Source organism: Symphodus melops, assembly GCF_947650265.1.
Source record: "Symphodus melops genome assembly, chromosome: 16".
Lineage (NCBI taxonomy): Eukaryota > Metazoa > Chordata > Actinopteri > Labriformes > Labridae > Symphodus > Symphodus melops.
Window position 1 is genome coordinate 684149 of NC_136706.1, and position 16839 is coordinate 700987.

Below are 16839 nucleotides of genomic sequence, written 5' to 3' on the forward strand. Positions count from 1 at the left end.
ACAAGATAAGACAGGATAAGGTTCGAAATCTGGAAGAGAGAGAGAGAGAGAGAGAGAGGGGAACAACATGCCGGGAAAGGATCCACAGGTCGGACTCGAACCTGAGCCCGTTGTGATCCCGTGCTCGTGCTGTAACACTTCTATCCATCACTTTCAATCTGAGATCGTCTCGTTTAAAAACGTGTCGGATCGAAACAAATCAAAGATTTAAAGTTTCATCATGCTGCTGATTTGTTTGTTCGTTTGATTTGAAAGTGTAAAGCTCCTGTTTAAGGGATCAAACATCAGCGCTCTTTGTGTCTTGTAAATATTTCTTAAAGCAGCTCCGAGACATTTTCAAAGACTCGCTTTTCTGATTTACAACATCGGGCCGTAACCTACCTTCATCCAGGCGCTCGCCAGATGTGCGAGGACTCGTGAAACTGAAGCCGATCTTTATATCTGTGTCTCCAGCAGGAGAAGAGACGCGGGGTTGAGGGGCTCGTGAAGAAAGAGAGGTCGGGTCAGAGGTCAGGGTGATAAAAGAGAGGGAGCGGCGTTCACCTCGGACTTCAACTTCAAGTTCAAAGACCGAAGGAGGCGGCGTGCTGACAGCAGGGTCGCACGCCAGAATGAGGGGGAAAACAAAATGTCCTCCAGACAATCTCATGAACAGAAAGTATCCAGGGAGGCTTTCCCACGCCGACCACGAAGCCTGTCATTACTTTGAGTTTGACTCCCACAAATTACAGCGTTCCGGCGTCCAGCTGATGGAGTCATCAGAGAGGAGTGTGGGACGGACGCTGCAGCTTCTCTTCATGGTATAGAGACGGGTACATTCAGAAACAGCTGATACGTTTCAACAGCCGATGTGCCGAGACAGCTGCTCATGTGTTTGTAAAGCAGGGTGCACTCGCCGTCGTTCCATGATTTCAGCAGGAATGTTCACGCCATGACGTGAAATCTCATTGTTTGTCCGAGGTGCTTACACGACACCACCAATCCAACGCCACAGGATCAGAGTGCAGAGTTCATCGTCACAAAACGAAAAGCGAGACAAACACAATATCCCGAACTTCAGAAAGCTGAAGCTGACACATCTGTCCTTCCTGATATTTCAGCTTTTTGACAAATGAAATCATAATTCTCCTAAAGCTTCAAATTTTGGGACTCAGTTTCACACATCTCACGAAGTCTCAATCGAGAACGCCACATCTGAAGTGTGCGACCCGAGGCGCTTTGACTTCTACATAAACGACACATTCTTCATTTGTTTCCCCGTCTTTGAGGTCAAAGGTCACGCTAGCATCTTCACATCCTCATGACGCTGCCTCTGTGTGATGCTCATTTTTTCTGTTTTTCAGACTCAAAGGTTCAAAGTGAAATCCGGGTCTAGCATGGGTACGAGAGGCCTCCTGGGCTGCCTCCTCATCGCCGCTCTGCTCAGCTCATCACACGCTGGGCTCGTGAAGAAGATCCTGCGGCATCGACGACAGACTCTGATGCCCCCCGATGAGCATAACATCAGCCTCCCCAGCGCCGACCACCCTGTGGTTTTCAACCACGTCTACAACATCAACGTCCCCGCCAGCTCCCTGTGCTCGGTGAACCTGGACGCTCCAGAGAGCTCGCCACTGCTCCCCAACGACGCTCCGGCGTCTGCGGGGGAACAGGTGACCGAGAACACAGTGGACGGGGAGAACCAGATCGTCTTCACGCATCGTATCAACATACCGCGACGGGCCTGTGGATGTTCTGACGACCTGCCGGGTCTGAAGGACCTGATGAGCCGGCTGGAGATGCTTGAAGGAGAAGTCTCAGCTCTGAGAGATCAGTGCAGCGTCGACGGCGGCTGCTGCAGCGCACAGGTCTCAGGTAGGTCAGCTGAGTCAGATCACGTTCTGCGGATTACAGCCAGTTGATGAATCAGCATTAGAGACGATTACGTCTGCTCCAGTACAAGGGACATCTGGTCCAGTCATTCGTCGAGGAGTTCTTTGGAATTCAGTGCGTGGGTTCAAGACTCCCAACAGCTCCGTTACCTTGTGAATGGGCCTTTTGTGGCTCCAATGACGGGCAGTTTTTAAATATCAGAGTCGGAAAGAACTCCTCGCTGACCTTTTAGGAGGATTTCTGAACATGCACAAAGCTTGAATTATGCAGAAATAAACATGAGGAAGGAAAATGTTCAGATGAAGTTAACTGCAGGCTCCAGTACTGTCTGTGTGCTGACTGCCAGACCAAGTAAGGGGGGGTCATCATGTCGATAAGGGCTGAGAGATATTATGGGGTTAAATGACATTAAGAGTTGGAGGGATTGTCTGTGGCGAGCGAAGTCTGGGGCGAGGGATGTCTGGGGCCAGGGAAGTCTGGGGCCAGGGAAGTCTGGGGCCAGGGAAGTCTGGGGTGAGGGAGTGTCTAGGGCCAGGGAAGTCTGGGGCGAGGGGTTGTTTGTGGCGAGGGAAGTCTGGGGCAAAGGAAGTCTGGGGCGAGGGAAGTCTGGGGCGAGGGAAGTCTGGGGCGAGGGAAGTTTGGGGCGAGGGAATTCTTTGTGTCTATGCTTAGACTGCCGCCCCCGCGACCCGGCCGCAGATAAGCGGTAGAAAATGAATGGATGGATGGTAATTATATTACTGCCATTTTTTTTGTTTTTCTATCAAGCAATCTTACTTTTTTTATTATTTCGGTCGTCGTGTTGTTTTCTGATCCCTGCTGCTGTTTTTACGTCAGGTTGGTTTAACAAACATGATCTTTACTTTCTCATTTCAGGTGACTTGGGAATGAAACCTTACTGCAACGGTCATGGAAACTACAGCTCTGAAAGCTGCGGCTGTGTGTGTGAGTCCGGCTGGACGGGACCCAACTGCACCGAACCCGAGTGTCCAAACAGCTGCCAGAACCGAGGACGCTGCCTGGACGGAAAGTGTGAGTGCCTCAAAGGCTTCGGTGGAGACGACTGCACGCTCGAGGTCTGCGCTGTGGACTGTGGAGAACACGGGAAGTGCGTGGGCGGCGTTTGCATCTGTGAGGACGGTTACTTAGGCGAGGACTGCTCTCAAACCAAGTGCCTCAACAACTGCCAGGGCCGCGGCCGCTGCGAGGACGGAGAATGTGTGTGCGAAGAACCCTGGACCGGCTCGGACTGCACTGAGCTCATCTGCCCCAAAGACTGCTACGACCGTGGACGATGCGTGAACGGCACCTGCTACTGCGATGAAGGATACAGCGGCGAAGACTGCGGGGAACAAACCTGTCCGAACAACTGCAACGGGAACGGTTTCTGCGTAGACGGCCGCTGCGTCTGCATCGCCGGCTTCAACGGAGACGACTGCGCTCAGCTCACCTGCATCAACGATTGTAACGACCGAGGAACATGCTTCAACGGCGTGTGTATCTGTGACACGGGGTACCAAGGCGAGGACTGCAGCCAGCTGGCCTGTCTGAATAACTGCAACCACAGAGGCCAGTGTATAAACGGACGCTGCGCCTGCGACGTCGGCTTCGTGGGAGACGATTGCTCCGAGCTCTCCTGCCCGAGCAACTGTCTGAACAGGGGTCGGTGTGTTAACGGCCAGTGTGTGTGTGAGGAAGGCTTCGCTGGCGAGGACTGCAGCATCAGGACCTGCCCCTCAAACTGCTACGGCCGTGGCGAGTGCGTAGACGGACGCTGCGAGTGTCACACGGGCTTCATGGGAATGGACTGCGGCGAACTGAGCTGCCCTAACAACTGCCGGAGCCGCGGGCGCTGCATCGACGGACAGTGCGTTTGCGACGAAGGCTTCACCGGGGAGGACTGCGCTCAGAAAGCGTGTCCTAACGACTGCCTGGGCCGGGGTTACTGTGACGACGGGAAGTGCGTCTGTCAGGAAGGCTACTCGGGAGACGACTGCTCTGTGCTTTCATGCCCCGGGAATTGCAACAACAGGGGGCGCTGTGTCAACGGGAAGTGTGCATGTGAGAGCGGATACGAAGGAGAAAGCTGTGCAGAGCTGAGCTGCCTCAACAACTGCCAGGACCAAGGTCGCTGCGAGAACGGTCAGTGCGCCTGTGACGAGGGATACATCGGAGACGACTGCTCGGAAGGTACGCGTTTTTTAAGCGCCATCAGAGAGTACGTATATTAAAACAAGTTAATGCAGGAACGACGTCTGTGTAGGCTCTTTGTCGTCCAGGTCTTTGTAAATTCAAAGCTGGATCCAAAGACGGCTGAAGATCTTGAATGCGTCTCATCTCTCATCCGGAAGGCGTCGCCTCGTCTGTGGTTCGTTGGCGTTACGGGTCCACTCACAGACGACTGGGGGTGGTCACGACTCTCGGCGACGCCTTTCGGAGGAGGAGATTGGATCAAGCTTTAGATTATGTAAGAACGCGGTTTAGTGGGCATTGGCGTCCCCCTGGAGGTCACTGAGTGCAACTGCTCTGTCGTAACGCACTGTTTTTACGCCTCAAAATGTACAACTTTTTAGGGGGCGCTGGTGGCCCAGTGGTTAGTGCGTGCGTCCCCATGTACAGTATGTAGACTATCGCCCTCAACGCAGGTGTTCTCCGGGTTCACGTGAATTCTTTCCTGCATTTCCCCAGTTTATCCCATCAGTATCCCAGTTTAGTTCTCCTGTGCAGACTGGATGAACTCACCCTAAAGGGTTAACTTCATGGTCACATGGGACAGATTTGTGTTTCTGTTTGTGGAAACTTTTTTTTTTTTTTGCTGAAACAATGTTTATGAGGTTTTTTTTTGACCAGGTTAGTCATAAAAAAAAATCTCAATTATACTTGATTATTATAGACTTGATTATTAAGGATGTATATAAATAGCTCAGTACACTGGAGAAACACACTCACACACACACGGACACACACACACACGCACACACACAGATGGATTGGCAGCTACTGGCTAGTCCTGAATGTTTCCATGTGTCAAATAGATGTCCTATAAAAGCAAATACAGAGTGATGTCATTTCCTCCCGTTCTCAAAATTCACTCACCAAGCATCTCTCAGAAAGTGTGCATAAAAAAAGGATCTTGGTTTTTGAGTGTTGCCGTCGTCTGCTCTGTGTTGGCACTTTTTTTTTTTTTTTTAGCAGTTCTTCACGCTGCAGCCAGTCCAGATGTGTCCGTGGAGTTTGCATGGCGGAGTGAAGGCATGAGAAAGTGTCAAAGACAACACCCACAGCTGTTTTCTTTCTGCCTTCCCTTCTTTCCAGTGTCTCCGCCAAAGGAGCTGACTGTCAGCGAGGTCACCAGCGAGACGGTGGATCTGGCCTGGAACAACGAGATGTTGGTGACGGAGTACCTGGTGACGTTTGTGCCCACCAGTCCCGGCGGTCTCCTCCAGGAGTTCACGGTTTCGGGAGATAAAACCGAAGCCACCGTGAAAGAGCTGGAACCTGGACTGGAGTACCTGATCAGCGTCTACGCCGTTCTGAGCAACAAGAGGAGCGTCCCCGTCAGCGCCAGGGTCGCGACAGGTAGAACACGCGAGAAGGTTCCGCCCCCGTTAATCAGAGCAACGAGGTCGCGTTTCATCACCGAGATCGAGCTGCAAAACTCGTTTTCAAAGTTGGAAACTGTCCATAAGAATGAACAAGGATTAACGGGAATTTACCAAATTGAAAGTTGGGAAATTAAATTTAGTTGGGGAAAATATATTTAAGCATCTTGATGCAGGTACATTTGACTATCTGTGCTACTCCTTAATCACATGCACAGGCCACGCCCCCTACATGCACTGTGCACGCCTCCATCACATGCACAGGCCACGCCCCCTACATGCACTGTGCACACCTCCATCACATGCACAGGCCACGCCCCCTACACACACACTGTGCACGCTTCCATCACATGCACAGGCCACGCCCCCTACATGCATTGTGCACGCCTCCATCACATGCACAGGCCACGCCCCCTATATGCACAGGCCACGCCTCCATCACGTGCACAGATAACAGTAAACATAAACAGTTAAAATATTTTTTCAGTTGTAATAATCGATATCTGCTTAAAAACTAAATGTTTATATTTATTATTATTATTTATTATTTGTTGAATTAATTTACCATTTAATTCCCATAAATTCCTAAAATTCACACAATAAACTTTTTTAATCTCGGCTTCTTTTTAACTTGATTATTGCATCACGTAGGACAAGAAAGGGACTTATTATTGAACAGCATGAACATTACTACAGACCCTGAATGCACCACGCTTTCACACCTGTACCTGTGAGGATTTTAACTGGTGAAAGAGGAGAGCTCATGTTGCTAAGCTACGACTGCATTAACTTGGTTCTGTTTCCATTCGTCCAGCTCTTCCACAGCCGGAGGGTCTCATATTCAAATCCGTGAGAGAGACCACGGTGGACGTGGTCTGGGACCAGCTGGACTTCCCCTTTGATGGCTGGGAGATCTATTTCCGCAACACGGTCAGTTTCCCGCTTGAAAGGCATCCCCGGGAATTTAAATGAAGCGACGGGGGGAAAAAGTGAGCGGTGATAAGCTCTGTGTGTTGGAAGTCTCAGCAAAACATGGATTTATTTCAGCGCGGGGCCATTAAAATTGCTTTGACGTGCAGAAAAAAAAAAAAAAGTCTGGAGCTGCGGGTAAATCTGCTGCTTCCAATCCGAGCCAGAAATGGTGTGAAATGAACGACTGTGCCGGCTGATAAGTTTGGCAGTTTTGTCAGAACTTTTCCAATCGGTCCTGTCCTCCCCTCACCCTCCTGTTAATTTGAGACGACGGGCCGTGTGTGACAACTCCTCCGTCAGGGTCGTGTTGTTCTGGTTATCAGTGCTCCAACACATTTCCTCTGCTGCGTCGCCTCTTTGGCTCTGCATACTGATGTGTCATGAAAGCTGCGCTCTTAGAAGTTTTCTGTGACCTGATTTCTGAAGTGAACAGAGAAATACAGATTTATGTTAATTACATAATAAGCACAAAAAGACCCCACTCTGATCAGACATGAAGGAAACACGCAGCAGCCAGTATGTCCTCCTGCTCCTGAATGTTCTGGATCTGTTTGGACCAGGGAAGGTAGGAGGAAGTCTAAACGACGAGCAGCTGGATGTTTAAATTTCTGCTCTCCTGTCTCCGTGTCTTTGAAATTACATTTGACGCCAGTTTTTTTTTTTTTTTTGGTTTCCGTACAGAAAGAGGAAAATGGAAAAGTCTTGAGCACCGTTCCGTCCTCCCAGAACCAGTTCCTTCAGTCAGGCCTTGGACCGGGTCAGGAGTACGAAGTCTCCCTCAACATGGTCAAGAACAACACCAGAGGACCCGCGACGTCCAGAAGAGTCACGACCAGTGAGTGTCCGGCTGATTCAAAACTTCCCCGCTCCGTCTGGTAGCTGTTAGGAATTTATTGGACGAAGTTTCACCTCCTGTCGAGCACAGAGTTTAAAAAACAAAACATTAATGTCAAAAGCAGAAATTCCTAAATGAAAAGAGCAACAACAGGAAATCCCCTCCGGCTCTCCGTAGTTCCCTCTAACACATTTAGGCTCCTGAGTAATCAGTCAGGCACATTAGAAGTCAGCCGAGCATGACCGTGTAACAGCTTTCACTTTCACTCAATCTCCTCGTCCACCCGCTGCAGCTTTTATGACATGTGTTGCTCCATACGTTACTTTGTGAAACGCTTCCAGTTGCTGAAGCGATCAACGTAACACGCCAGGCGGAAAACACTTTTTTTTACCGTGCATGGAAAAACCATCTGTTTTACGAGTCTCTGAGTCCCCGAGGGCTTCACACCAATGCACGTCATTTATTTGAACAGGCTGAGGGTCGACTCGGCTCCGGGATGTGAATCACAGGAATGCCTCCGTACTTTTGGCCTGATTTATAATTTAAAAAAAAAAAGGAAAACGGAGCGTTGTCAGGCGCACGGCGGCCGTCGTCATAGAGACGGACGTCGTAAAAAGTGTGCAACCTCCCCTGCTCGTCATTCCTCTTCCTGCTGTTGTACGTCACTCTCTCTCTCCCCCCCCTCAGAGATCGACGGCCCCCGGCAGGTCGAGGTGAAGGACATCACAGACTCCTCCGCTCTGATTGGATGGTCTCAGCCGCTGGCTGCTGTGGACAGAATCAGCTTGTCCTACGGGCCGAGCTCCGCCCCCTCCGAGGAAACCAGCGTGGAGGTTTCTCCTCCGGACAAGCAGTACAGCGTGGACGGCCTGAAGCCGGACACGGCGTACAACGTGTCGCTCATTTCGAGGAGCGGGGACGTCAGCAGTGATCCTGTCACGACCACGTTCACCACAGGTCACTCTGATTTATATATATTATCATAAACAGAAGTTCTAACTGACCGTATTACAAATATTTCTCATCTGTCAAGAAGCATTTCATGTGCGTATCATTGTTAGCATATAGCAGCTAACCTCCTAGCTAGCAGGATGCTAGCAGACGTTGCTAAAAGAGCTGCACAGGAAATGCAATCTGTGGATTTTGCAGGATGCAAAGTGTGCGAAACTAAAGCAGTTGATAAAGTGCATGAATGTAAAGTTCAGGAAGTCTGATTTGAGACCTGTGTGTGCTCAGCCCTGGACGGCCCCAGGGACCTGCAGGTTGTGTCCCAGACGGAGGACAGCATCGCTCTGGAGTGGAGGAACAGTCGGGCTGACGTGGGCAGCTATCGAGTGAAATACAGCCCCATCTCTGGAGCGAGTCACGGCGAGGATCTGTTCCCACGAGGAGCGGGAGACCGCACCGAAGCTACGATCACAGGTAACACTCGGAGGACGAGATCTGCACGCTCACAGAGTCTGTAAGGCATAGATATGAAGACGTCTCTTCCGTCCGTGTGTCAGGGCTGAAGCCGGGGACGGAGTATGGGATCGGAGTGACAGCTGTGAAGAACGAGAGCGAGAGCCTCCCCGCCACAACCAACGCAGCGACCGGTGAGACACGCAGCTGTGCAAACACTCGTCCTTCACGCCGCTTCATGAGACTTGTGGTGAAATGAAATTAATGGGGCGAGAGTGATTTGTGATTTGAGCGTGCAGCAGATGTGATGAGAGTTTTCTCTTCCGTCAGACATCGACCCTCCCACAGACTTTGAGGAAGTGGAGTCCACAGAGACGTCCCTGACCTTGAGGTGGCAGAAACCCGAAGCCAAGGTGGGCGCCTACAGGCTGGAGTACGCCTCTGGAGACGGTGTGATGGAGGTCGAGGAGATCCCGGCCACGGCGACCAGCTACGTTCTTACCAACCTGACTCCCGGGATGAGCTACACGCTGACTCTGGCTGCGGAGAGAGGACTGGAGAGGAGCTCGCCTGTCACAATATCTGCATCCACAGGTGGGTAGAGAACGATTTCATCACGATGTGACGATAAAATGAGATCTGGAGCAAAGAGGAAAAAAGTCTTTTTGTGTGATAAATTTAAACTTTCAATAATTCTTCTGTAAACACGATTAATCGCTGAAAAAGCTGTTTGAAATTCTGTTTTTTTTCCCCGTTTAGTTTTGCTTTTATTTTGTCGACTGATCTAAAAATGCGTCCACACAACAAGAACTCCTCGTATCGTCCTGAGTACGTGCTGCGCTGCAGACAGCGAGAGGCTCTTTTGTTGTACTTTTTAAAAGCTAGCCAGCGAGCGCTGTCACGTCTTCAGCTTTGGAGATAAATCTGCAGCGAACGACGCCGATCAGTTTGAGATGCTCGGACTCCTCTTGATGCTTTCTTGATTTGTGCCTTTTTGTTTCTCCTTGTAGCTTCTTTCACATTTTATTTAGCTGACGCAGACGACCGCGAGCTAACCGCTCCGACAGGCACAGAGGACAATGTCATTAGTTTTTCAAATTTAGACCCCTCTGAGACTCGGCTCTCGGGGGCGGAGCCTGAGGAGGAGGAGGAGGAGGAGGAGCTCGGAGCGCTGACGATTTCAGGCGTCACACCTGAAGGATTTGACCTCTCGTGGAAACTGAGCGCTCGCACAGTTTACGATGGTTTCACAGTAGAGTTTACAGACACACAGGGACAATCAGGCGTGAGAGAGATTCATCTTCCCGGAGAAACCAACGCCTCTAGAATCCAAGGCCTCGAGGCATCAACAGAATATCGAATAAAACTCTTTGGAATAAGCGGTAGTCAGAGATCTGCACTACGTGAAGCTGTTGCACTTACAGGTATACGTTTTCTTTGAGACCGAATGTTAATGAGGGACGTTTTGACCTTGTTCAGACTGCTCGTCAAAATCAAAAAAATCTGCTGAAAAATAGAGCCGGTGTGCAAAAAGCACAAAATGTTCCCAGTCAGAGGCGCTGCGTGTCACCAGGCCAGCAGGGAGCCGCCCCAATGCAGCATCGCAGCAAAATGTGCAAATTTTGCAACGACAGTCGGAAACCTCCCTAATGGGGCGCCGTCTGACAGCACAGCTTTGAGTTGCACGCATTATGTCGGTGAAAGTCAACAAATCAAACTGTAGAGGAATTATCCGTGGAGTCATCGCTCTGAGCGCTGGTTGGAGGGTTCTCGATCGTTTGGGCCGGAGAAGTTAATTTATTCATGTTTTTATGACTCGTCTGTTTTGGTTCCGTGAAGGATCCGATGGGCTTGTGGTTGATGTTTGTCAGGAAGGCTCGCCTCAGACCACAAGTTAGCTTGAGTCAGCCTGTTCAGTAAGGCGACCTCCATGGCGACCAATGAGTGACGTCACTGAGACCTACGTCCGTGTTACATACAGTCCAGGGGAATCGGATCCACTTCACATTTGGAGCGTTACGGTTAAAATGATTCCGGGTTTTGCTGCAGTCTGAACAACGCCTCGGCCCCTCGGTTCTAAGACTTCTCTCTTCAGTGTTTTAACCACAGAGGCGCTATGATATGCATGACGACATCATCAGCTAAAGGATGAGCATGACGACAAACCCAAACAACGAGAATGAAACTTTACAGTCTGACTCATTTTCATTTCATCCCATCCGTCACTCCGCGAGGCTTCTGGAGAGAAAGATCCAAAAATGTTGAATACAGGAAGAAGTGAAGGGTGGGAACAGAAACACAGTAAACCTGTGCAAACGGTTTCATTCACAAAGCATATTGCAAGAGTGCAAATATTACACATACTTCAATCAGACTTCATGTTTAGGATATAACTTTATTGATCCCCAATGGGGAAATTCTGGCCCCTTTCAAACTTAGAAATAAGAAGCAACAGTGCTCAAAGCCAGACGCATCTGAAGAGGACGCTGAGGAGAGTTGGCGGTAACTGCGCCTCAGTATTTACAACTTCCACAGGAGTCATGCGCTGTAACGTTCGTCGTTTAGCTCCGCCCAACGACGCACGCGTATTTGGAGTGGAGTGTCGCTGCTGGCGCCTGCAGGAGACGGAGATAAGACGTTATCGTTAGCCTAATATGCTCTGTGAATTGGACCATAAGGAAGCAATAGATGCGTCCTGATCCTGATTCATTAATAACCTCCAGAACCCACTCCCACCTTCATCCTGCATTTGACTTTTTAAATGCTGCAATCAACTCTTCTCTAAAAGCCCGCACCACTGATTTCATCCTCGCCGTCTCGCGCCACCATTAAATGCTTCCCCAGCAGTTGGGAGAAAATTACACGTTGTGTCCTACCGCATGTCAAACAAGTGGAGCGTTTTCCAGCAGTCTCCTTTTTTTTTTTTTTTTTTTTAATGGATAGCAGCAACAAAATGGCTGTGCATGGCTTCACCATCCATTTGAAGATGACTGTGTACTTTCCCGCTGGTGGACTACTCAGAAACTTCAAACATTAATGGCTCTGACTCAGGCGCCATTAATGCTCAGCTGCTGCTTTAAATGAGCTACGATACCGCAACAAGATGGAGCGCAATAAGAACGTTTGCGCAACAGTTATTTCTTTTAAAACTACTGTATTTAATTTAAATGTTTTTTTTAACCAGGTGTCTTCTTTACAGGTTATTCTTCTCAGCAGATCTGGAAACACGTTCCTTCATTAACCTGCTTTTATTCATTTTAGCAGCCAAGCCTACCTCTCCTGACGTGCTAACGCTGAGAATCAAAAATCCCCAAACGACCCCTCAGTCTGCTCTGGATGCTCCACAAACTCCACCCCCAGAACCCCTTAACACTGAGGCTCCTCCCACAGCAAAGGCACCTGTCACATCGGAGGCCCCTCCCATTTCAGAGGCTCCTCCCACTTCTGAATCTGACGCAGAGAGCTCAATCTTGGACGCGCTGAGAAACCTCACAGTCAATGTTTCCTCCTCTAGCGTCAGCCTGGCGTGGTCGGCGCCCGATGAGGCGTTCGATAGCTTTTTGGTCGAGGTCAGTGCTTCGTCAGAGGCAACGAAAAGTCACATGACCTCAGTGGCAGGAAGCACGAGGAAGGCTGACGTCGAGGGTTTGACGCCCTCGACACAATATAATATAACATTACACGGGCTGGTGGAAGGGAAGAGATCTTTACCTCTCACAGTTTTTGCCACGACAGGTACATGGAGCTTGTTTTGTTATTTTAAGGCTCTCATCAGAACCCGTCTTCATCACTGTCACTCTTTTCATGTTTCAGGATGGCTGCATGTTTGTGTTCAATCCATGTTAATATATATATTCAAAATGTACCCACAATCCCTCCTGCTTTTCCTCTGACCGCACTCTGATCTGTCTCAACCAGCTGTGATGAAGCCCGAGGTGGTGAACCTCACCCTCTCTGACATAACATGGGACGGCTTCACTGCGTCCTGGAGCCCCGTCGGTGGGGAGTTTGAGAGCTTTGTCATTGAGGTAACAAACTTGGAGAATTTCATAGAGAGCCAGAACCTGACTGTGTCCGGAGACGCTCTGAGCCTGGGCATCTCCGGGCTCAATCCCAACACCAGCTACATGCTTGGCCTGTTTGGGATGCATCAGGGCTCCGTCCTTGAACCGCTGTACATTGAAGCCACCACAGGTACCATCGACTTGAAGCGCTGCAGTCCTTTAAATCTGTCCTTCCTTTTTATCGTTTCATGTCAGTCACAGACACTAAGACCCTGTGTTGTTCCACTCACATTGAAACGTCCACAACTCGCTGCATGAAACCAAACAATAACCCGATCACCCCTGATGACTTTGACATGTACCTCTTCATCTTAACCAACATGCCATGATCCATCCTTTCTACCCTCCAGCCACTGTTTCTGTCTCGCTGAGAGAGGGCAGAGTGATCAAATCGCATCACTGAGCCAGGCAAACGCCCCCTCAAATATTCACATCCCCTGAACTTGCTCCCATCATCCCCGCCACAAAAGTGCATGAAGCCCCCCCCCCCCTCCCCCCTCCCCCTCCCTCCATCGCTCACTCTACCATCCTCTGCATCGTGGTGAGGTTTGACGCTGATGTGCTGCAATGATTGCAAAAGCAAAAAAAAAAAAAAACCAATAACTCGCACCCTCACACGCCCGTCACACCATGACAGCGTGACCATCTCATCTCATCCCATCAGCCGTCGTTCAGTGCGTAATCGATTAACCTTGAAGGGATCATTAGCCCGTGGATGTGTCAGCGCTCGCGTGAGTTAGTTTTGTCCGTTTGGATCGTTCACATGTTCAGTTTGGTTCCTTCTGGTTGTTTTAACGTTAATGCACTCGTTTCCTTTTTGGACTTACTAGGTGGCAAATGATTAAATCCTCTTGTCACTATCAAGGTAAAGAGTTAATGTCGTCTCACAGTACGCCACCTTTCTAAAAGGCTTGAATGATGCTTAAGCAGTTTGCTGCATGCAAACGGGAATTCTTTCTAATCGCATGTTTAAACATCTTTTTTAAAAGAACGTATCCGTCCTGTTCTGCTTGGATTGTTCTGGTCAGCAGGATAGAGCTCGTCCTCTGGTTAACACGCATGATCTGATCTGACTCCACGTGCACGTCACACAAACGACTCATTTACTTCCTCTGTCACATTTCCACAGTCAAACACTTCACTTGAACTTGCAGGTCAGATTTCTGCAGCTTTTTACAATGAAGGATTTTTGGCAAAACATTTTTATCTATTTTTAATCCTCACAGGCAATGGGCATAGTCGGTTTAGATTATTATGCTGCTAAATTAGAATTTTATGCACACATGCATGAATTCAATCTTTTATTAAGCAACTCAGGCAATGAAGAAATGCTAATCGGTGGTGGTGAGTTTTCCTTTCACACTCCATGGTGCACTTTGACTCGAGCCTGACCGATATGTCGGGATGCTGATTTTATCCGGGCGATACAGATTTCACGTTTATGCCGTGTCGTAGCTGCTCCAGTTAATAGAAATCGAAAAATTTTGACTGTACAGCGAAATTAAAAAACGCGTCACCTTGAAGGTCTCATATTCTGTAAAATATTCTTTAACGTGGTTTTCTAAAGGTTTCTGTCTCCCAATGATGAGAAAAGTCCGTCCTCTCCTTCGTCTTCTGCCTGCTCAAACAGGCCGTTTGGAGATGTTCCCTTCATGACATCACAAAGGGCAGTAGCCCCTCCCCCAGGTGGGTGACACTCCCACAGCTAGGTGTTTGTTCTGCCCTCTGAGTCTGCCTTCTCACCGTAAACAATAGGACATGGAGCCAGAAAGCAGCGAGTACACCCGAGCCCTTCCAGAGAGGGGGCGTGGCCAGACACAGCTCATTTACATATTTAAAGCTACAGACACAGCTTATTTACATATTTAAAGCTACAGACACAGCTCATTTACATATTTAAAGACACAGACACAGCTCATTTACATATTTAAAGCTACAGACAGGTCAGGAGGTAGAGAACAAGCAGGGAGGCCTGTGATTGGTTCATCAGATTGGTACCTCGTGGCAGACATTGGTCGACAGTTTTACATGCTTACAACTGATACTTTGTTCCTATTTCAGAGCACATGAACGGTTAATGTCAGGACGTAAATGTACGTGAATATTTAATTCAGATATACCTGAAAGTTGGCGTTTTATATTTTATTATCTCACCTTCCAAACACGCTACGTCGGTGATGTGTGTAATCTTCCCGTTCGGACATCCCGTATCGGTCAGGCTCTTGCGTAACCTTAAACCTTCCAATCGTTTATTATCACTAATTGTTCTGCACAAAGATCCTAACGACGATTTCTCTCTTCAGTGACTCTGCCTACGCTTGGCAAACTATTTATCTCAAACTTAACGTCCGAGAGCTTTTCGATCCACTGGAACGGCACTGATGGAACATTTGATGGTTTCATCCTGGAGATAATTGATTCCGACTGGCTGACGGAGCCGCAGGAATATAATATATCCCACTTTGTAAAGCACTTTGACGTCACAGGGCTCCGGCCCAGCACTCATTATGTAGCCTACCTCTATGGGACATACAAGGGATCCCGAACAAGCGCTGTCAGTATTGTTGCATCAACAGGTATTTAGATTTTCTTCTACTTGTCTAAGCTTAAGATAGTAATCATGTTTTTGTTATCAGTAAGGTTAACTTCAGCCTGGACGTATTCATGCTTCTTTTATTCCCATAAATGAACATCTGTTATATTTTTCTCTCCCCTGTAGCTGAAGAGCCTGATTTATCCAGGCTCGTCGTTTCTAACGTTACCTCAGACAGATTTTCTCTGTCGTGGCGGACAGGAGAAAAGACTTTTGATAATTTTATAGTAGAAGTCAGAGAGGCGGCTTTGCCCTCGCAGGCGATGGGGCGCGCTCTCACCGGAGACGTGCGCTCAACGGTCATGGCCGGGCTCAAAGCGAGCACACGGTACAACATAAAGCTGTACGCCAGCGTTGGCGGCCAGAACACACCGCCCCTGTTTGAAGTAGCTACAACAGGTATCACTTTACATGCACTTTTTTTTTTTTTTTTTTTTTTTTTTTTAAACACCGCATGTGCAAAAACACAGAAAACTGAAAAGCCCTCTTCTTCTTCTGTTCAGAGGACGTCCCACTGTTGGGGCCCGTAGCGGCTTCGTCTGTGAGCCCACATGACCTCGCCGTGTCCTGGAGAACCGTGTCAGGACACTTTGATGGCTTTGTTGTCCGAGTCAGTGACCCAGAGCAGCAGTCTGACACGCTGGAGTTCAGACTGCCGGGAGAGGCTCGTAACTTTACCATCTCTAACCTGATGGATGCAACAGGCTATGATATTGAGCTGTATGGTATCTCTCATGGGCGCCAAACTCCCTCTGTGTTAGCGCACGCCGTCACAGGTACTATGTATTCTACTCACATCTGGAGCTCGTGTAAATGGAGCCGTCTGTGCTTTTACATTTCTGAGAGGACTGGTATCAAACTTAAGTGCTTTCTGCTCGATTACCCAGAACAACCAAAATTTTGAAGACAACTTCAAACCGTTTTTTTTATCAGCACATGTGAAGGCCGTGACGCAGTAAAAGCAGATTTGACACGCAGCATTAGCATCCGACGTTTCCTCAATGTGGAAGTATTTATGCCCATAAAACTATTTGATTTATTAACCACAAAGAGAAGTAACGTGAACATCTTCTACTTCTGTTTAATACAATTTTGTCTTGAGGGAAGAATGTGCAACATTTTGATCCAGTAGGTGTCGCCCTTCAGCACCAGTAGTAACCCAAAACAAACCGCTGTTAGGCCACGCCTCCTCCGTACTGAAGCCTGCGCTCTCCTCCAGAGACACACCTCCAACCCCTCTCTCCACTCGCATTCGCAAAAGAAGTCAAGCAACAAATTAAATTGTTCTTTTTCCCGAGCTGCGATCACCTGCACTGTTGTTAGCATGCTAATGTTAGCGCTCTTTAGCTAGCTCGTAGCATCATGTGAACTGACACAGAATGATCTAAAAACTCTTCATCGTCTTCGTCGTCCCTTGATTTAAAATGCTGCTCTATGAGGATTGACTCACTTTTGGAGCCCACCTCTAGTGGCGACTCCAGGAACTGCAGTCTGTGGATT

The 16839-nt window shown here is 48.8% G+C and overlaps 2 protein-coding genes across 2 annotated transcripts in view; one reads left to right on the forward strand and one right to left on the reverse strand.

Moving 5' to 3' along the window:
• The window catches only part of LOC306837379 (tenascin-like), a 36659-nt gene extending 19826 nt beyond the window's left edge, over positions 1–16833 (forward strand). Inside the window, exons 4-18 of the mRNA XM_079365027.1 lie at positions 1344–1854; positions 2749–4062; positions 5188–5451; positions 6289–6404; positions 7128–7281; positions 7969–8238; positions 8518–8703; positions 8787–8876; positions 9013–9276; positions 9693–10106; positions 11944–12417; positions 12601–12876; positions 15050–15322; positions 15466–15738; positions 15843–16833. Coding sequence (XP_079221153.1) covers positions 1377–1854; positions 2749–4062; positions 5188–5451; positions 6289–6404; positions 7128–7281; positions 7969–8238; positions 8518–8703; positions 8787–8876; positions 9013–9276; positions 9693–10106; positions 11944–12417; positions 12601–12876; positions 15050–15322; positions 15466–15738; positions 15843–16243 — 5247 coding nt within the window. The 5' untranslated portion in view covers positions 1344–1376 and the 3' untranslated portion in view covers positions 16244–16833. The remainder of the gene's footprint in view (positions 1–1343; positions 1855–2748; positions 4063–5187; positions 5452–6288; positions 6405–7127; positions 7282–7968; positions 8239–8517; positions 8704–8786; positions 8877–9012; positions 9277–9692; positions 10107–11943; positions 12418–12600; positions 12877–15049; positions 15323–15465; positions 15739–15842) is intronic.
• Positions 1–16839, reverse strand: part of pik3r1 (phosphoinositide-3-kinase, regulatory subunit 1 (alpha)) — a 142222-nt gene that overhangs the window by 114382 nt on the left and 11001 nt on the right. The gene's annotated exons all lie outside the window — the stretch shown is intronic.